The 22,551-nt window shown below is 41.7% G+C and overlaps 1 protein-coding gene across 1 annotated transcript; it reads right to left on the bottom strand.

The window, feature by feature from the left end:
• Nucleotides 1–6,474: 6,474 nt before the first annotated feature.
• On the bottom strand, nucleotides 6,475–8,430 carry LOC120737473 (odorant receptor 131-2-like). Its single transcript, XM_040038200.1, has one exon. It carries the CDS (start codon nucleotides 8,428–8,430, stop codon nucleotides 7,480–7,482), a length of 951 nt encoding a protein of 316 aa, XP_039894134.1. The 3' UTR covers nucleotides 6,475–7,479.
• Nucleotides 8,431–22,551: the final 14,121 nt, after the last annotated feature.

Consider the following 22,551-nt stretch of genomic DNA (forward strand, 5'->3'; position numbering starts at 1 on the left):
GGAGAAAATGACCCTTGTGTAGTTTTAAAAAGTTTTATTTAATCAAACTGTAATGTTGTTGAACTCTGACGGACGTGTCGTTTAATCTTGTCAACAAATCCTTAATCACCTAAATCTGCCATTAATCATCTTGTAAAATGTTCCCTCTGCTTCTGTTGCACATCTCCCCGACACTCTCTGCTTCACCTGTCCTGTGCAGCTGGTCCAACCCCTGCCTGCCTCCTTAAACTGGGGTGTTTAAATCTCTTTACCTCTGTTGTGAACTTCACACAAAGTTTGTGGTAACAAAATCAAACTGAGGAGGATCTCGTTTGAAAAACACACACTCACGAGACAAAATAACAACAGCCTGCTCAAAGCAAAAGCAGAGCCCTCACAGCTGGTAGTACAAAAACACAGTGACAACATGCGTATTAGATACCCTCAGTGCCAAAAGCATAAATATGAAAAAGGTGGGATCACCAAGAATATCCTAAAAACGGCGTTGAGGTGGGTGTTACAGTGAAAAAAACAAAAAGCAGCCAAATTTTCATCTGAAAATGTTGAATTTTAGTAAAAACAATGCTCTGTAGTTTGATACTGGCGTTACAGACAAAGCAGATGTTTAAAGCCTTTGGACGCACATTTGAAACGCACTCATTCTCCTTATCAGCTGGAAACATTAAAGCCGTAAAATGACTTTTTCGAACGGATAAAAACTATTGAACAGCAGCAATGTTGAGCCTGTTCCAAAATTTGAATGTACATGTGTTGAAGGTGCGGGTGTTGTTGAATTATTAAACATACTTTCTTTAATTTTTCGAGCCACAAAAACAACAACTTTTAATTTTCTTCTGCTTGAGTATCGGCCTCGGGTAGTTCTACTTATCATTGCTCAGTCAGTTGTCTGTTTGCGCTACTTTTTCAAGGAGCAGCGGATTATTGGTAAGGGTGACTTTATGTGTTTAGTTACTTAAGTGGAAGTACTGTGGATAGTTTTACCTTACATACATAGAACTGCCAGTACAGCTTCTGAGGTAACTGTTTACAAAATGTTATATTCTATCCACAAGTTCTTTGCAATTTTACATTGATAAACATTATCCTTAACACATTTGGCCCACATAAAGTACTATGGCCATCACACTGTCATTTATAATTGTTTAAATAACTCGTGTCTTAAGTCCTTCCATCAAACAGAAAATAAAAAAAGTCGCATGGTTCACTTTTACATCACAAAATGTTAGAAATATAAGTCGTTCATAACAACCTGAAAGGCTGGGAGTTTAAAATGCAAACCGATGGAAGCAGAAGTAGAAGACTATAACGTCTCAGAGCACATGGTGTCTATTATTGTGTAGACAATTATAAATAAGAGCTTAATAAAGACGCTTCATTTCTTAAGAAATAAACAGGTGGAGTGATCTTTATCAAAAGTGGATGTTGCATCTGTGGCTAAACCCCTGTACCAAAAACTTTAAAAATCTACTGTGTGTGAGGCTGTGTAAGTAAAGCTCGCCCTTCACACCCGCGTGTAACAAACCATTTGTTGGGGGTTGTGGATTTGTCACCTCAGCATTGTGAAAGTGGGGAAACGTGTTTCTGGCTGTGCATAAGATTTCTGCTTACAACTTAGAATCTCAGCTCTACATGAAATTCAGATGTTTTTTAAGTATGGCTAATGTATTATTTGACTTCTAATGCACACACACACACACACACACACACACACACACACACACACAGAGAAGAAGAAGAGGGGGTCGTTTTACTACGCATCATAAAAACGCAATCATTCATCTTCCAACTGTATCTTTCTGTTCTGGCTTTAGAATCATTGGTTGTTTGCTGAGCCGTACTTTGGGAGTCATACTGTTGTGATACTGGGGAGAAAAGGGTAATGTTTGATAGACTAAACCCTTACACACATAACTTGAATAACCTAAAGAGTGTGTGAGACTGCTAGCTGTGTTGTTCAGCAATAAACTCATCTACAAATGTGTTAGTAAAGAGTGATTTGTACTTCTGTCCCATTAAGCAACGGTTTAACAAATTTCACTGCAAACTATAAAAGGAATCTGGATTTAAATAGAACATAGTAGTGCAGGAAACACTAGTATAAGGTGTCTATGGAACAAATCTCCTTCAGCGTTCAAATGACCAAAGTGAGGCCTACAGGCGTTTCTCTCAGTTGGTTGTGTTCAGGGAAAAAGCAGCTAAATACACTGAGACTGCTCCACATTGTTAGTGAGTTAACTCTGGATATCTGTAGGTTTGTCAAACTTGGAGTGAACAAAAGCAGAAAAACAGTAAAAGATGCAGACGGTGAAAGTCTGGTTTATTTCATGAACACAATGAAACATTTTACAGTCCACAGAGCAAAGTAGCATACATGATAAATAGATACACATAACACGGACAGTGAGAAGTAAAACTCTTACCACATGTTATATTCTGTAAACTTAAAATAAACCACAGAAATTAGAGTTTAGTGTTTTAAAGTCATTATTAAAAACATGAGTCAACATTACTGAAGTGACACTTTAACGATGCTTCATATCATCGTCTTTATGATGACAAAACAGGTTCTCTCATTAGTAGTTGTCTGCGCTGTCACTTGTCATGAAAATGTCCTGAGCCAGGGTTCCTCTTCAATTACCATTGATCATTAATAGGACGCACAAAAGATTTGTTACATTATCCCCATAAACAACACGCTTTTATAGAAATCATTGTGACACAAATATTTAGATTCTTGCTTCACAATGTGCACAAACTCAAAATCTTTAGTTTCATATTTATAAAGTATCGCAAAGAATACATTTATTCTTTATACATTTATCCCTGAAAAGCCTTCAGCTGATCCAAAATGCTGCAGCAAGAGTCCTGACAGGGACTAGAAAGAGAGAGCAGATTTCTCCTGTTTTGGCTGTCATGTGAAGGCTGTGTGCAGGCAGGAAAAGGACCCAAAATGCAGCCTCTCGGAAACAAAAGCTGAACTTAAATACAGCTTTAATGCTGGACGGCAAAACACAAAACAAACTAACTCAGCAGGCTGGCAGACAACACACACAGGAAGATGAGGGTAGATCACGACCTGGACACAGAAACACAGGGCTTAAATATACAGAGGGAGCAATCAGGGAATGAGTAACAGGAGGGAAACACAGCTGGGGCAAATCAGGCCTAACGAGACAGGGAAGCAAAACTAGACTGGGTCTAGAGAGTATTTTAAATTCAGGGAATTTAAAATAGAAAGTAGCTCGTCCACAGAAGGACTGGTAGCTCCCCTTACGATAAGGGTTCAGATCGCACGAACAGGTGTGAAATGTGTGTGTTTAGTTAGTTTGTTTGTTTGCTTGTTTTAATCAATTTTAAATCATGCTTTTTATTTGTTTTTGTTTCTAATGTCTCTGTAAAGCACTTTGAATCACCTTGTTGTTGAATTGTGCTATACACATAAATTTGCCTTGCCTAGATACATTAACATGAGACAAGGACCTTCAAAGTAAAACAGGAAACATAACACAGACTAGACACGGGGTTACAGCAGACAGGGGAGACAGCAACTATGGAACACAGAACAGAAAACAGAAGGCACAACTCTGACAAAGAAACCAAAAGACTAGAAATGATAAATACAGGCAAAAAATCAAAGTACAATAATAATGAAAACTCAAAACTCTGGGTCAACGACCCAGGAACCCAAACATTAGCTTCCCTTCATTGACTTCCTGTTAAATCCAGAATTCAAAATCCTGCTCCTCACATACAAGGTCTTAAATAATCAGGCCCCATCTTATCTTAATGACCTTGTAGTACCATATCACCCTATTAGAGCACTTCGCTCTCGCTCTGCAGGCCTACTTGTTGTTCCTAGAGTATTTAAAAGTAGAATGGGAGGCAGAGCCTTCAGTTTTCAGGCCCCTCTTCTGTGGAACCAGCTTCCAGTTTGGATTCAGGAGACAGACACTATCTCTACTTTTAAGATTAGGCTTCAAACTTCCCTTTTTGCTAAAGCATATAGTTAGGGCTGGACCAGGTGACCCTGAATCCTCCCTTAGTTATGCTGCAATAGACGTAGGCTGCCGGGGGATTCCCATGATGCATTGAGTTTTTCCTTTCCAGTCACCTTTCTCACTCACTATGTGTTAACAGACCTCTCTGCATTGAATCATATCTGTTATTAACCTCTGTCTCTCTTCCACAGCATGTCTTTATCCTGTCTTCCTTCTCTCACCCCAACCAATCACAGCAGATGGCCCCGCCCCTCCCTGAGCCTGGTTCTGCTGGAGGTTTCTTCCTGTTAAAAGGGAGTTTTTCCTTCCCACTGTCACCAAAGTGCTGCTCATAGGGTATCATATGATTGTTGGGTTTTTCTCTGTATCTATTATTGTACGATCTACGGTACAATATAAAGCGCCTTGCGGCGACTTTTGTTGTGATTTGGCGCTGTATAAATAAAATTGAAAATCTAATAGTGACTATATACTGAATTTAACTTTCAGCTTGTTGTGTTTGTGGATATATGACTGACTTTAATTATCCATAAAATCATCACATTCTCTGTAAGATTAAGGTCAACTATTGAATGGTGTATATTTTAAAGTAAACGCTTTAAAACTAAGTTAACACTGAAAGTACAAACATCACAAATGTGACATAACTTTGCCAACATGTGGCCAACAGTAATCTTCCAATGTTCTTCGTCATTTAACATTTGCACATATATTGTCATGGTCTGACCAACCCCTCCCTGAGCCATTCGCACATGTGTGGTACCGACCGGGTTTGCAATACGGATTGGGTAGTGACAGGCGCATTTGTCGGACTCTTCAAATTAGGACACCCTTCATCGCGTCGCTGTGACGTAATCGGTCTACAAATGCGCACTCCGAAGCGTGCGGCCCCTGAATTGGGACACAGTTTATGTATACTGGTCGGAGCAACTCACCGGGAATATTTCCTTAGTCGTTGTAAAAAAGTTTCACAGATTTTATTCTGTTGCTTGTCGGGAAATGAGGACACTTTTTGTTGATGCCCATGTACCTCAGTTCTGCGAGCCAGGAGGTTTGTATTTATTTGTATTTTCCTTCTGATATCTGTACCTGAGCTGAGGTAATGCAAAAATTTCCCCGTCATGGGATCAATAAAGTCTTATCTCATCTTCAGAATCCCCGGCTGTGATGCAGAAAAGTTTCCAGCCTACTTTGAAGGGACAGCGTGTTACTTCTTGACAGACAAGTTTATGAGAACTCAATACAATAAACAACCTGGGTAGTACTACCAGGGTAGTACATTAATCACACACACACACACACACACACACACACACGCGCGCGCACGCACGCACACACACACACACACACACACACACACACACAAAAGAACTCTGAATTATGAAACAGAGTACACCGACTGACACACATGGACTATTGGAATTCCTTATTGTGAATTGTTATGTGACTGTTTATGGTTTTGCTTTAAATAAATGTCTAACTGTTCTTTTAGCTGTGTGTCAATGCCTAGAGAACGTAAGCCCCGAGATCCTAACTTTCTCTACATCCTCGTATCGTGTGCTACATTACGATGGTGTAGAAATCATCCATCCATTCGCTTCCGGTTATCCTTTTCAGGGTCACGGGGGCGCTGGAGCCTATCCCAGCTGAGGCGGGCGAGAGGCGGGGTACACCCTGGACAGGTCGCCAGTCTGTCGCAGGGCTCACATTCACACCTATGGGCAATTAATAATAATAATAACAATAATAATAATAGATTGCATTTATATAACGCTTTTCAGGACCCCTCAAAGCGCTTTACAATGCCACTATTCATTCACTCCCCTCACTGGTGGAGGCAGCTACAGCCGTAGCCACAGCTGCCCTGGGGCAGACTGACAGTTTGGATTAATCAATTAACCTATCCCCACAGACTGTAGAAATCAATTAATGTTAATAAGCCTTCACCAAACTGTATAATTACCATGGTATCAGACTAAGTTTACAGGTCATCTGCAGATTTTAATACAACTTCTGGAGGCTTACTGCAGATTTGTCTTTTCCCCAGCTGTGGCGATTGTTTAGGGAAGTGCGCGCTTTCCCCCTGGAGGCTCGTCCACACGGCTCTCGACTCACCCGTGCTTGATTGCTCTGCCAGCTGCTTCTAATCAGCCTTCATCTTACCCCAAACTGGTAGCGTTAGCAAACTGAGAGTGTGGGAGATTGTTGGTTAAGAAGTCAGCTAACCGTGTATTTGGTCTCAGGTTCTCCTAGGTAATTTGGACGGAAAGGAGAATCGGGACACACTAGTCGCTCACGGGATTGCACGGATGAAGCAGCACCTTTGGACACTGTAAATAAACACACTGTTCACCAGAGCTCCGCATTTAGGTTCTTTTTTCCCTGCATCCGAGACACTTTGATTATGCATCTTTTTAGAAATGATGAAAAGTTTGTGACTTCTATTTAAAATCACTTTCTCAGATGTGTGCTGAGTTTCACTGTACTGTTATGGAAATAATAATAATAATAATAAAAAAAAAAGCTGCAAACCCTTGGTGAGAGTCTTTGAAGTGGTTTAATCAAATGTTGCAACATTGAGAAAGGTCAAATGGGAAAGTGGTCCCTAACGATGTCTGCCGCCCTCACATCTTAGACAAAGACATTCCACAACTCTTACATGTTGGCCCATGTCACAGGGTGTAAAGCATAAATATACATTTGTGATGCTATTCTACATGCATATAACGATTACTAAAGTGATATTGTTAAAATACGCGATCAATATGTAATAGAGTAATATCCCATCACAGAACTCACTGGCCTGATGAAAACAGCTAACGTAAGGGGGGAAGACAGTATTGGTCAGTAACATTTTTGACCATTATTGTGTCATTTGGAATCTTTGTTTATTTCAGAAACCCCACAACAAATATAGTTTTAAATGTTTAAGTAAAAAAAATGCTCTGAGGACATACCAAAGAAAAAAAGAGATGCCAGACTTAAATAACCTTGAGCTGTAAGCATGCTAACTTTCTTTAAATATCTCTGAAATATTTGTCTCAGTTTTTAAGATATCACCTTAGCCATTAAATCTCCACGTTCTGTTAATAAACATAGCCAGCTGCATAAATTATCGTGTTTTATTAATCTATGATTTTGCACCATACATTTTCAATGGCAATTATACTATGTTTTGGACAAAGCAGTCAGAGACACTACATCAGAGTGGTTCCTGCTACAATTCTTTGAAGTTTGCTTAACGTCCGGCTGGAGGCTACATCGTTCCCCACTGTCTGACAAATTTTATATCATGTAAACCCAAGCATACCCTACTAAATTCATAGACACAAACTAACGCGCCTAGTATGAACTCACATCACATTTAATGTTTGTTTTTTTTTCTAAATTACCCCTCCCCTTGATTCTCAAGTTGAATAAATGGGTATTTGTCAAGAAATCACACTGATTAAGTGATGAGAATGACTTCAATTGAGACTATTCAGAGGAAAGGTTGACATTTCCACTGACATCTGAGATTGAGCATGAGGACAGGTCTGATGGTGTGGTCTCTGAGACCATAGATGAAAGAACTCAGGCATCTGGGAAGGATGATAATACAAAGATAAATAACAACCCGGATGCGCACAACTATGACACTGTCCACAGTTTTGTAAATAAAGACAAATATTGGGTTATGTATGGTTGAGGAGACACTAAGACCAAGCTGCACCAAATGCAACACCAGTGTCTTACGAGCCTTTTCAGCTGAAGCTTTGTCTGTACAGGCTGACTGGGCTACTACAGTCACACCAATATAAGAAAAAATGAATGCCCCTGCAGCTAAAACAAACAGAAAATAACTGAAGGCTTTGGCATAGAGATCAGATATTGGATCAAGAGTCAGTTTCTCCTTGTTACAGGAATATTCCATCTGAAGGTGCAGCAGATCCTGGAATCGGACACGTAACATCAGAACAACTTCTATTAAAACATTTAGCAAACTTATTGTCCAAACCACACAAACAGCCAGCGCTGTGTTTCTGACGGTGATGATAGTAGCATGTCTTAGTGGGTAGCACACAGCTACATATCTCTCCAGAGACATCGCCACCAGTGTGAGAGGAGAGATTAAAGTCAACAGAGTGGCAAGTGACACTAGCACACCACATATCGGATACAGCAACGTTATTCTACAAGCAGACAGTAAAAACATGACCTGACTCTGTGCCATCTGTAGAGTATCTGCAAACAGAAGGTTGTAGAGAAGAATGTAACGAGAGGTTTGACCAAACACGGGTTTACTTCTTAGAGTAAACAACATGGTTGCATTAATAAAAAGAAATACACAGCATGTTAGTGTTGTGACAATGCAAGAAAACACTATCTCGAGAAATAGCTGATTCTGCTGCCCGACAGTGATATTTGTCAGAGTTTCATTTGTGAAGGACATGTTAAACAAACATTAAAAACATGTTAAATTAGCACACAGCAAAATTTATGTTTTAGCTTTGAGGGATTTTGATCTTTGGAGCAGAGAAAGAGAAGCCAAAATACTTCCTTGCAGAACTTTAACAGATAATATACTCTTTCCACATGACCACAGTTGATCTGCAGTTTTTGCCATCTGGTCATGTACTGTTTATGACACCTCATTGACGTTATCTCATGTGATGTCACATCATGTGATACTCGTACTGTCAACTGACAGATTTCTACCCCTTTCTTTTTTGTTCTCTTTTCTTCCACAAGTCACCTGTGGGATTGTTACACTACACATATATAAAAATAAAAATATTGGCTAACAAGAGCAGCCAATATTCAGTTTCTAGGGCCCCTTTTGGCAAAGCAAATGTGTTTTTTGCAACACCAGAGCTGCCAGATGGGACTGATTTGAAGCAATCAAACAAGTGAACAATCTCACTGTTAGAACACCCAGAGATTGTGCTGTGAGACTGTTGTAGAAGTTTTGGTTAGTCTGAATCCTTTCGTACTATATCCACTCTGTTCTACTTTGTCTACTACAAGTCATTGTTTTCGTAATAGAGCCCAGATGACTCCTGTATATGAGATTCTGGACTGTCTCTTCTCTGGACTTTGTCTTCATTTGAAGGACTCACCAGACACTAGTGCAAGGCTCTGGTAGGAGGATACCTCAATTCAAATCAATTCAATTTAATCCAGTTCGGTTCAGTATGCATATATTAATCTGTCTCGATACCTGCCGACCTAAATTCAAGTTAGTGAGAGTCCTAGCTCAGTAAACCCTGTCTACTTGCCTCTGCAGCTTCACAGTGGATTGGATTTTGCTGCCTGTAACCACTCAACTCCCCGTCGCTGGCCTGCTACTATTCTCGACCCTATTCACCTGCCTGCCTCCCTGCCCTGCACTTCACAGTGAGTGTACACGAACTGGTTTAGCCTCACTCGGACCACTAATCCCCTCCTAGCCTCGCCGTCAACCCAGACAAGTAAGACTATGCATTTTGTTGCCACCACTTCTTGGACTGCTGTGTGGGGCACGCATTGACTCTACACTCCTTTCATTACAGTGACTCAGAGAAACCCTGTGACCCTGCACCTTGTATGCCTGCTCCGGAAAATCCCAAATAACGTGCCCAGCCCGATAAAGAGACTATTTCCTTCTGGCTTCGCTGCTGCACACGCGGTGTGAATCTTGTTTATTGGTTTAACAATTATTTTGGAGATGGTCTAGCCAAGACTTGTTTACTTTCTCAGCATTCCTGGTAACAGCTTATCTGCTAGCCCTTGCTAATCAGTGTGTTTGTAGCTACAGATTCTTAGTACCATAATCAGAAACTTTATGTTAGTAGGTAGCCAATGTTCAGAGGTCTATGTTTTCCCTCTTGTTGAGACCAGAGTTGGGACCAGGAAGCAGAGTTGCAGTCTTACACGCCTCTCTGCAGCTTCTCTCCTCCTGCTACCCCCCCAAAAACCCATCTCCATAGAGACTGTGTCAGCTTCCAAACAGACAAAAAACAAACTAAAAACCAGCAACAAACAACTTAAACATAAACAATTACAAAGAAAGAACAATACAGTATCCACATCTGAACCAAAGAGTAAAACAGTGAAACGTGGATTATTAAATATCAGGTCTCTCTCCTCCAAGTCTCTGTTAGTACATGACTTAATAATTGATCAACAAATTGATTTACTCTGCCTTACAGAAACCTGGTTGCAGCCGGATGATTATGTTAGTTTAAATGAATCAACACCCCCGAGTCATTCTAACTACCAGAACCCTCGAAGCACAGGCCGAGGGGGCGGTGTGGCAGCAATTTTTCACACCAGCCTATCAATCAACCAAAGACCAAGACAGACTTTTAATTCATTTGAAAGCCTGATGCTTAGCCTCGTCCACCCCAGCTGTGAAACTCAGAAACCAGTCTTACTTGTTATCATCTATGGTCCACCTGGGCCTTACACAGAGTTTCTGTCTGATTTCTCAGACTTTATATCTAATTTAGTTCTGAGCTCAGATAAAATAATTATTGTGGGTGATTTTAACATCCATGTAGATGCTAAAAATGACAGCCTCAACATGGCATTTAATTTGTTATTAGACTCAATTGGCTTCTCTCAAAATGTAAAAGAACCCACCCACCACTTTAATCACACTCTAGCTCCTGTTTTAACATATGGCATAGAAACTGAACATTTAACAGTGTTTCCTGAAAACCCTCTCCTGTCTGATCATTTCCTGGTAACATTTACATTTACAATAATTGATTACACATCAGTGGAGAGTAGACTTTATCACAGTAGATGTCTTTCTGAAAGCACTGTAACTAAGTTTAAGAATATAATCCACCCACTGTTATCATCTTCAATGCCCTGTACCAACACAGAGCAGAGCAGCTATCTGAATGCTGCTCCAACAGAGGTCGATTATCTTGTTAATAATTTCACCTCCTCACTACGTACGACTCTGGATACTGTAGCTCCAGTGAAAACTAAGGTCTCTAATCAGAAGTACCTGACTCCGTGGTATAATTCTCAAACACGTAGCCTAAAGCAGATGACTCGTAATCTGGAGAGGAAATGGCGTGTCACAAATCTAGAGGATCATCATTTAGCCTGGAGAAATAGTTTGCTGCTTTATAAGAAAGCCCTCCTTAAAGCCAGAACATCTTACTATTCATCACTGATTGAAGAAAATAAGAACAACCCCAGGTTTCTCTTCAGCACTGTAGCCAGGCTGACAAACAGTCAGAGCTCTGTTGAGCCGACCATCCCTTTAACGTTAACTAGTAATGACTTCATGAACTTCTTCACAAATAAAATTTTAACCATTAGAGAAAAAATTACCAATAATCATCCCACAGATGTAATATTATCTACAGCTACTCTTAGTACCATTGATGTTAAGTTAGACTCTTTTTCTCCAATTGATCTTTCTGAGTTAACTTCAATAATTACTTCCTCCAAACCATCAACGTGTCTTTTAGACCCCATTCCTACAAAACTGCTCAAAGAAGTCCTGCCATTAATTAATTCTTCGATCTTAAATATGATCAACCTATCTCTAATAATCAGCTATGTACCACAGGCCTTCAAGCTGGCTGTAGTTAAACCTTTACTCAAAAAGCATCTCTAGACCCAGCAGTCTTAGCTAATTATAGGCCAATCTCCAACCTTCCTTTCATATCAAACATCCTTGAAAGAGTAGTTGTCAAACAGCTAACAGATCATCTGCAGAGGTTTATTTGAAGAGTTTCAGTCAGGTTTCAGAGCCCATCACAGCACAGAAACAGCTTTAGTGAAGGTTACAAATGATCTTCTTATGGCCTCTGACAGTGGACTCATCTCTGTGCTTGTCCTGCTAGACCTCAGTGCAGCGTTCGATACTGTCGACCATAATATCCTATTAGAGCGATTAGAACATGCTGTAGGTATTACAGGTACTGCACTGCAGTGGTTTGTATCATATCTATCTAATAGACTCCAGTTTGTGCATGTAAATGGAGAGTCCTCTTCACACACTGAGGTTAATTATGGAGTTCCACAGGGTTCAGTGCTAGGACCAATTCTGTTTACATTATACATGCTTCCCTTAGGCAGTATCATTAGAAGACATAGCAAACATTTACACTGCTATGCAGATGACACCCAGCTCTATCTGTCCATGAAGCCAGATAACACACACCAATGAGTTAAACTGCAGGAATGTCTTAAAGACATAAAGACCTGGATGGCCGCTAACTTTCTGCTTCTTAATTCAGATCAAACTGAGGTTATTGTACTCGGCCCTGAAAATCTTAGAAATATGGTATCTAAGCAGATTCTTACTCTGGATGGCATTACCTTGGCCTCCAGTAACACTGTGAGGAACCTTGGAGTCATTTTTGACCAGGACATGTCCTTCAACGCACATATTAAACAAATATGTAAGACTGCTTTCTTCCATGTGTGCAACATCTCTAAAGTTTGAAATATCCTGTCTCAGAGTGACGCTGAAAAACTAGTTCATGCATTTATTACTTCCAGGCTGGACGACTGTAATTCATTATTTTCAGGAAGTCCTAAAAACTCCCTGAAAAGCCTTCAGCTGATCCAAAATGCTGCAGCAAGAGTCCTGACAGGGACTAGAAAGAGAGAGCAGATTTCTCCTGTTTTGGCTTCCTGTTAAATCCAGAATTCAAAATCCTGCTCCTCACATACAAGGTCTTAAATAATCAGGCCCCATCTTATCTTAATGACCTTGTAGTACCATATCACCCTATTAGAGCACTTCGCTCTCACACTGCAGGCCTACTTGTTGTTCCTAGAGTATTTAAAAGTAGAATGGGAGGCAGAGCCTTCAGTTTTCAGGCCCCTCTTCTGTGGAAACACCTTTCTCACTCACTATGTATTAACAGACCTCTCTGCATTGAATCATATCTGTTATTAATCTCTGTCTCTCTTCCACAGCATGACTCTATCCTGTTTTTCTTCTCTCATCCCAACCAATCATAGCAGATGGCCCCGCCCCTCCCTGAGCCTGGTTCTGCCGGAGGTTTCTTCCTGTTAAAAGGGAGTTTTTTCCTTCCCACTGTCGCCAAAGTGCTGCTCATAGGGGGTCATATGATTGTTGGGTTTTTCTCTCTATCTATGAAGCGCCTTGAGGCGACTTTTGTTGTGATTTGGCGCTATATAAATAAAATTGAATTGAATTGAATTCTTGATTATTTGTTTTTCAGGGTTGTGTACTGTTAATATTTTAGGTTTCTGTCCTAGTATTTTCTAGTTCTCAGGTTTTGTATTTTGAGCTTCTTCTGCTCTGTGTCTCTGTGTTCCTTCCCTGTTCCCATGTCTGATGTATTAGTGTTAAACTCATGTATTTGAATATCTGTTGTATTTCCTGTTTAAATTTGATAGTCCTTGTCCTGTGTATAGTGTGTTTGGTTTTGCTTCCCCTTGTCTCGTCAGCTCTGATTTCTCCCAGCTGTGTTTCCTTCCCGTCTCCCATTCCCTGAATGCTCCTGTGTGTATTTAAGCCTTGTGTTTTCCTCTGCTCTTTACTGGTCTGTCTGTGCTCCTGTGTCATTCTTTATGTCACGGTGTACAAGGTAGATTCACGTGCTGGACTCTGGGGATTGATGCACACAAGAGAATTTATTAACGTACAATGTCCAACGAGTGTATATACAAAAGGTGCGGGGCAGTGCTATATACAAAAGGTGAGAAGGGAAGGGCTCCGGGGGAAATCCAGGTGAACATTCTCATCTCTGTCCAAACAATCCACACATGAATCCACTCGAACACTTGCCGCTCAGGGAACACCAGGGGAAACAGTCCAGAGGGTTTGTGCACAAAGAAACGCTTGTTAGTTTCAAACACACAACGACACGGAAAAACACTTGCTAGACGCTCGACTTTCACTGACAACAAGGATGCAACGATACCAATTTTTTCAAACCGATACGATACCGATACTTGGATCTGAGTACTTGCCGATACAGAGTACAAAAACCAATACTTCTACCACGCACACACACACAAATGAAATGAATTGGAAGACAGGTTTTATTTTATTCTCTGCCGATAATAAATAATATCTTAATAAAAATTACCACAAAAAAATTTCAAGTAAAAAATAAGCACTTCTGTTAAATTATTGCAGAGTCTCCACATTGTAATTTAACAAAATATCACTGAACTATTGGCACTGTCTCGAGCTTTCGGAATAATAAATCAACACTTCTGTTTGGAATAAAATAAATACAAATTAGGTTTGAGAATAAAATAAACTTTTAAATTGTTGCAGAGTGTCCATATTGTAAACAAACAAACAAAATAACGAAAGTATTTGGCATTGACGAACAAACTCCCCATCTGCCCGTGGTCATCCAGAGCGATAAAATGAGTCAGAGCCTCTGTTGTTTTAACTGCCCGTGGATTTTCTCTTGACATTTTTCATCGCTTTTCCAAAACCTGAGTTAAAGTTGGCTGTTCCGGTCCACACTGCTGACATTTTGTTTAGCCTAGCTACAGCAGCCTCCAGTTTCTCTGTTTTTATCTGGAGCTGCCAGTCTGACTCGTCTAACCCTGTGCCTGTTTAGCGCGGGATGTCCCCCTAGTGGCCAATCTAAAAAACTACAACAAAAATGACAAGCCACCCTCTGATTAATGAAATAAGTTAGTATCGGTTCATGGTATCGGTTAACTTTTACGAGTATGAGTACACACACATTTTACAGTATCGGTATCGGTGCATCCCTACTGACAACGATTCTCACAACGATCCAGCGAAGAACAGCCATTGCTTCTTGGCTTAAATGCCATCCACACTGATGAGGCACAGGTGTTTCTTCCTCCGAGGGACGTGGGCCAAGGGCGTGAACCCGTAATCAGTTCCTCCCTGGCGAGAGAGAGAGAGAGAGAGAAACAGCTGATCAGCGACCAGCTGAACCTCCAGGCCGTGGCACTTTATGTCATCCTGTGAATTATGGTTTCAGATTCTTTTGTTAGATTTTAGATGTTGTAACAAATCAGGTGGTTTAAATGTGTTCTTTCCTAAGTAATCAGAGCAACAAGAATAAACAAAACACCAAAAAACACAATTCTGGGGGTTGACCCAGGGGTCGGCAGCACAGGAGCCCAGGGTGAAACAGCTAAGGAGGCTGGCTGCATGAAAAGTGGTGGTGGAACAGGCAAAGCTGGTCCAAGTCCTAATGGCCTAGAATATGGCCGGTGATGATGTGGTGTGGTGGATGAATGTGGTTGCACAGTACGAGGAGGATGTATCTCAAGGCTTTTGGGAGGCGTTGCAGGTGGCCGGGGCACAGCACCAGATGAGGGAGGACCAGACGGAGGAATGGCAGCCGCAGGCACTTGATCTGGCAGTTGTGCTGATGGCGATTTGGCTGCCGCGGGCGGTCGAGCTGGTGGTTGTGCTGATGATGGCGTGGCAGCTGTAGGCAGTTGAGCATTTGGTTGATTGGCCAGATGGACTCTCCAGAGCCCCAGCGGAGACAGACGATGGCTCGGCGGACTCTCCTGAGCCCCCAACGGAGATGAGGGAGTGCTGGACTGGCTCTCCAGAACCTCCAGTGGAGACACACGGCAGCAATGGAAACCATAGACAGCTGGAGCGGCTCTCCTGAACCGACAGCAGAGACAGCTGTAGGGCCCGCCACTTCAGAGATCTCTGACCAAGGTGATGCAGGGCCAGAAAGTGCGGAGACCTCTGGCTGAGGTGAAGTTAGCTGGAGCTGCATAGGACACACAGCTAGCACTGGATGCCTCTTGGGCTGCAGCAAAACAAAATCCTTTACAGGATGAGCTCACCTGATCTCTCAGTGGAAGCTGCCAGATGGCAGCGTGGAAACCGCGGATGGCTGATCAGATATCTGAGCTAGTGACTGAGCTAGTGACTGAGCTAGTGACAGTAGAGGTTTAATTGGTGGTTGAGCAGGTGGCTGGTACTACAAGGTCATTAAGATAAGATGGGGCCTGATTATTTAAGACCTTGTATGTGAGGAGCAGGATTTTGAATTCTGGATTTAACAGGAAGCCAAAACAGGAGAAATCTGCTCTCTTTCTAGTCCCTGTCAGGACTCTTGCTGCAGCATTTTGGATTAACTGAAGGCTTTTCAGGGAGTTTTTAGGACTTCCTGATAGTAATAACAATACATTTAGTGTCCTTATTTTCCCCTGACTTATGGGTCCTTTCACTAGTGAGCCAATGTTCTGTGCTGGCAGAAGGTGGGACTAAACATGTTCTAAATAATACTACTAAATATTAAATCCAGCTTCACAGAGAGTGTTACAACTGAGACAGTTTTTGAGAGTTACAAAATTGACCAATTTATAATTCTTTCCTTTAGTCCAAAATATTATCCTTTTAAGAATAAATTAAAATGCCTGATGGTCATGCTTTAATTTATCTATTTAGTACATACAATGACACAAGTTGTCATTATTATCATGAATTTTGGATACCACAGGTTCCAAAAGGTATTTTATGCAGTGTTGTTAAATTATGTTAGGTTAGTGGTTTAGGTTTCATTCTAAAGTTTTGTAAACACCAGCATTAACAAAGGAAATGAACAATTATTTGAAGTAAGAGCTGTGAGTAAACTTTCCAAATAATTATGTTTTTTCTCTTGTAAACTTTGTTTTTAGTTTGATGAAATACTCAGAGGTTTAACAGTCCCTTGATTATTTATTTCAGCACATTAATTATTCAAATGATAAATACTGAATTATCCTGTTGGCATCATTAATCTTAATGGAGTGTTATGTGTATCCCTGTAGGGACAAAATTTAACAAGCACAAACAAGTTCAATATGATTGGAGAAAACTTTAATCTCCACCGCCTTTCCTAAAAACTTCCTTAACTTGCATCTTAAAGGTTGAAACTTGTTAACAATAATAAATAAATTAGCAATGAAGCAGTGTAAATATATGCTATGCCTTCTAATAATACTGCCTAAGGGAGTAATAATAATAAAAATAATAATAATAATAAACTTTATTTACAAAGCACACTTAAAAACCAAGGTGCTTAACAGGTAACATAGAGAATAAAAGGAAGATAACAGAAATAGGACCAAAGCAAGTACTAGGTATGCAAGCAGATAGCTGTCACTGACACATAGGAAAGCAACAGATGCAGAACAAACAAGGAATTAAATGAGCATAAAAGTGCATAATATAAAATCATAAAAGAAATATTAACTAGAGGGAAAGGCAAAATTGAATAAGTGGGTGTTTAGTTGTGATTTAAACAGTGCTACAGAATGAGATGTGCGGATATCAAGAGGACGGGTATTCCACAGTCCCGGGGCAGCCAGAGCAAACGCACGGTCACCTCAGGACTTCAGCCGAGATCTGGGTCGGGTCAGAAGTAGTTGAGTGGCAGATCTGAGTGTTCTAGCAGGAGTATGTGGCTTGAGAAGTTCACTAAGATAACTCGGCGCTAATTTATTAATAGTTTTGAATGTAAGGAGTGATATTTTAAATTGAATACGGTACTTTATGGGCAGCCAGTGCAAGCCAGCTAGAACAGGAGTAATAGGGCAAAATTTCCTGGTACCAGTCAAGAGGCGGGCTGCTGCATTTTGGACTGTTTGCAGTGTAAGAAGAAGAGAAGAGGGAAGACCGTCATGCAAGGAGTTACAATAATCCAGCCTGGAGGTCACAAAAGCGTGAATAAGCTTCTCCAGGTCCTCATGTGGACCATAATGCCTAAGGCACAGTAGGTGGAAGCTAGATCTCACTACAGCAGACACTTGCTTATCGAGTTTGAGCAAGCTATCCAGCAGTACACCCAAGTTACTGACATAGTCACAGGAAGAGCTAGCAAAGGAACCCAGGGCAGCACAGAGTTGGGCACGAGGGATTTTACTGTTGAACACCACAATCTCAGTCTTATCAGGAAAAAACATCTGGCAGAGCCTGACTCAGGGAGGGGCAGTCATCTGCCGAGACTGGTTAATAGTCAGATAAAGTTGGGTGTTATTTGCATAGCAGTGAAACTGTATAAGACATAAAAGATACCTCTTTACTGTCATTGCTCAGTCATACCTAGTACAATAGTACAATGAAATTGGAAACTGTCCCACATTGGCACTACGCACTACACAATGGTTGTAGCACAGGTGAGCCTGTCCAGCATCCTTCCACATCTGCTGAAGTCTCAGGAGAGCCCATCCAGTATCCTACTTTGGCAGCTGGGTGTTCAGCCAAGCCTGCCCATTCTCCTTCAGCCTCCATGCCGCCTGCTATTGCCTCCACGCTGCCACCTGCTATAGTTACCAAGCCAGTGGGTCCAACTCCACCTGAGCCCAAGTGGCACCAAGGACTGGAGCCAGCTGTGAACCCTTGCCAGCCCCAGCCAGAGCAACCAGAGCCTGTTGCGACCTCATCAACAGGTCAGTGCGCCATCTGGCCCACCCATGTCTCAACCAGAGGTTGTTGTACTGTGTGGCCCAGGAACACTTAGTCCTGCCACGCCTGGGCCAGAGGTCTGCACGCTGTCTGGACCTGCTCTGCCCAAGCCGGAGGGTCTACACACCATCAGGGCCTGTACGTCCACGTCCTGCCAATCCATGTTCTGCACTACCTGCACGTACACATGCTGCCAAGCCACCGTCTGCATGTCCACATTCTGCCAAGCATGACATGCACTACCTGCATGTCATGCACCTACCAAGCCATGATTGAAGGAAAGTTTTAATTACTTTCCGGCAGGATCCCCTTCAGTTTGTTTACCAGCCCTGCCTTGGAGCTGAGGATGCCATCATCAGCGAGCACTGTCATGTTTTTTACCTTTTCAAGTGCATTCAACATCATCTGGCCGACCCTCCTGGGTGATAAGATAACAGCGATGCAGGTCGATGCTTCTTTGGTGTCCTGGATTGGATGACAGGAAGACCATAATATGTGCGTCTTCCACATTGTGTGTCTGACAAGGGTGGTCAGGTGATCAGCACCACAGGGGCACCACAGGGGACTGTCCTCTCCCCCTTCCTCTTCACCCTCTACACCACAGACTTCAGCCACTGCACAGAGACCTCCATCTTCCGAAGTTTTCTGATGACTCCGCGGTGGTTGGATGCATCAGCAGGGATGATGAGACAGAGTACCGGGCTGTGGTCGACTCCTTTGTCACGTGGTGTGAGCAGAATCATCTGCAGCTCAACGTGGCAAAGACCAAGGAACTGATCGTGGACTCCAGGAAGCCAAGGAAATCAATCCAGGGGGTCAGTGTTGACATTGTGGATGACTGTACATACACTTTGCAGTTATTTATTTGTAAAAAATGTTTGGAATCATGTATGATTTTGGTTCCACTTCTCACGTGTGCACCACTTTGTGTTGGTCTTTCACGTGGAATTCCAATAACATTGATTCATGTTTGTGGCTGTAATGTGACAAAATGTGGGAAAGTTCAAGGGGGGCGAAGACTTTTGCAAGCCACTGTACCTCAGAGTACACATAGATAATAAACTGGACTGGGTTAAAAACACCACAGCACTTTACAGGAAGGGCCAGAGTCGTCTCTATTTTCTGAGGCGACTGAGGTCCTTCAACATCTGATGGACAATGCTCAGGATTTTCTATGAGTATGTTGTGGTCAGTGCTATTCTCTATGCTGTTGCATGCTGGGGGAGCAGGTTGAGGATTGCCAACAGACTCAATAAACTGATCTGCAAGGCCAGTATTGTTGTGGGGATGGAGCTGGACTCCCTCAAGGTGGTGTCGGAGAGGCGGATGCTGTCCAAGATAAAGACAATGTTGGATAATTCCTCCTGGCTAGTCACAGGAGCACGTTCAGTGAGAGATTGAGATTACCAAGAAGCACCACCGAATGACACAGGAAATCATTCCTGCCTGTGGCCATCCCTCTGTACAACTCCTCCATCTAACACACTGTATACATTGCAATAATTACACCCTTTTGCACGCACTCTTTTCTACTTTGTAATATTCCTGTCAACATTCTTGATATTTATTTATAATCACCTATATTAATCCTTGATATTTATTAATGAGCGAATTGTATATATTAGTGCTATTTCTTAAATTTCTTAAATCTAGAACATATGATTTAGAAAGTATGCTGATTCTGATTGATTGCACTGTAAATACAACACGTTCTCACTCCTGAGACGTAATATTTTACGCTAGGTGACAAATCGTCAACATGTTACGCTTCCAGGCATTTTCCTTAAATTGCTTTGGAAAACACTATGTAATGTAATATAATAAGGTCAGGGATAAGGTTATGGTTAGGGCTGGAATACATGGCTTGAACGTGTTTACTGCGGCACCGTCATTTTACTGTATTTCACACATAACCCAGCACCTACCATAAGAATGCCGAAGGTCACCTTTTGCGTTCCTCGTTAATGCCGCAGGACATGACAAATCGTAAGGGTGTTATACCTCAGGAGTGAGAACGGACTGTCTCCAGGTGGAAAACAGGAGAAGTGATACACCTCCTGTTGTGTAGACCTGCAGGGTTCAGGCCTGTGATGTCCTCCTCTGTCTTATAGTGAACAGAAACTCTTTTTTTTTTTTTTGGAGTGGCACAAATAATTTGTGTGCCTTCTTATCTGATGCAGAACACGCAATTGTTCTGTAAATAGTCTGAAATGGTTGTATAAAAAACCTCCTTGGCTGCATTTTTAGGTGAACAGTTTATAACTTTGTTGTTTGCAAAACTGGTGCATTTTTTTAACTTAAAAATTCCATTTACGTTTCAAGTTATGTTTGTGGTGTTTACAGTAAAAAATTGAACTTTTTTCTACTCTGATTTTATGTATTTTGTCTGAATTTAGATCAATTGTGCTAATATGGTGAGGTTGTGAAGAAGAGAATGATACCAAACAAGGCACGGTAAATAGTTTTTAAATGTGAGCTACATAGGTGAAATCAAAAGTAGTCAAAAACGGCCAATTATACCTTGAACCCCAGAGGGGAACATAAAAGTGTTATGTGACGGCTGTGTGCAGGCAAGAAAAGGACCCAAGGTGCAGACTCCAGAGACAAACGTAAACTGAAACAGCTTTAATGCTGAACTCAAACAGAACAAAAGTAAGAATCCAAATAACTTACACAGGCAGACAAAGCACACAGCAAAATAAACAGTAGATCACGACAATGACAAACTGAAACACAGGGCTTAAATACACAGAGGGAGCAATCAGGGAATAGACAACAGGAGGGAAACACAGCTGGGGCAAATCAGAACTGACGAGACCAGGAAAAACTGAACACACTGAGGCAAGACAGAGACCTTCAGAGTAAAACAGGAAACACATAACACAGACTGAACAAAGACACAGACTCGCACGCACTGCAACAGAGGGAACAGAGACGTGGGACCAGGGCAGACACTGACTGGACACGGGGTTATAGCAACTAAGGATACACAGAGACGCGAACTAGACAAGGGGATACAGCTGACAGGGGAGACAGAGCAACTAGAGAAGACAGAGACATAAACCATAAGACAGAACTCTAACAAAAACCCAAAGACTAGAAATAATAAATAATATAATAAACTCAAAAACCCTGGGTCAGCGACCCAGGCATCCTAACAAAAAGTTGTATATTAATTTTCACACATCTGAAAATTAAATGCTGTACAGACATCAAACAGAAAACTCACTGGATGCTTGCTGATTAACCTGGTTGTGTTACATGGTAGTAAACAAAATTTAGGGAGCAAGATGAATGAATACCTTTTCACTGGTGCAAAAGCCTCAGCCACTGTTGCTTATAGTATGCAGTTTGTAATCTGATAGGCATGAGGGAGAGTGCTTCTCTTTCTTGTAGTTCTAAGTTAATACATTTTGCTGTGGATGCTGTTCAGGGATTAACACGATTGCCATGTTCTATGATTTTCTGTCTGTTAGGGCCTGCGGGGAAAAGTGAAAAAGAAAATTATCCAGGGTCAGACGAGGGAGGGAGTGGGAAGCCCACTGCTGCTACATGGCCCTTGTTTCCAGCTCATGGATGAGGGTTAGGACAGAGGCCCTCCACCAGGCCTCCACTCGAGAGTGAAAACGGGTTTCAAAATTGAGAAAGAGTAGCAAACAATCAGGAAAATAGACATCTAACCGCCCCCCCCCCCCCCCCCCCCGGCCCCCCCCCCCCCGTCAGTCCCACCAAAGGAAAGAGTAGAGTTAAGAGATAAACGTTTTGAATCTGAAAAATAATTTTTGAAATTGTTTCCATCAAAGAACACGGGGAGGCAGCGGCAGTGGCATAGAGGGGCAGGGGTTCACCACCAGAGTGAAAAATTTTAAATAAATTCGAGGGTTAATCACCATTAGTGGTAATAACTTTTAGAGAGAAAAGCTGCTATTAGCCATTGCTGGCAGCAGTGTTGGGAACTTCGAGCGGTCGAATACGTAAAATGTCATAGTGATACTGGAGTCTACATTCCTTCCTATTCCTCTCATCCCGCCGGACAGATAACATCTAAAGCCGAACAAATCATTTAACCAACCATTGTGAGACAGTGCTGGGCGTGTTCATTTTGAATAAAGGGTGCAACAATTGCTAAGAAGCGAGGGAGACATGTTAGGAGAAAAGAAAGTAGTAGAAAGTGCA

This window comes from Simochromis diagramma, unplaced genomic scaffold (genome assembly GCF_900408965.1).
Source record: "Simochromis diagramma unplaced genomic scaffold, fSimDia1.1 OVJJ01000323.1, whole genome shotgun sequence".
Taxonomy (NCBI): domain Eukaryota; kingdom Metazoa; phylum Chordata; class Actinopteri; order Cichliformes; family Cichlidae; genus Simochromis; species Simochromis diagramma.

Bases quoted from the DNA above. Each gene is read 5' to 3' on its own strand.
- LOC120737473 (XM_040038200.1), bottom strand. From the start codon at position 8,430: ATGTCCTTCACAAATGAAACTCTGACAAATATCACTGTCGGGCAGCAG.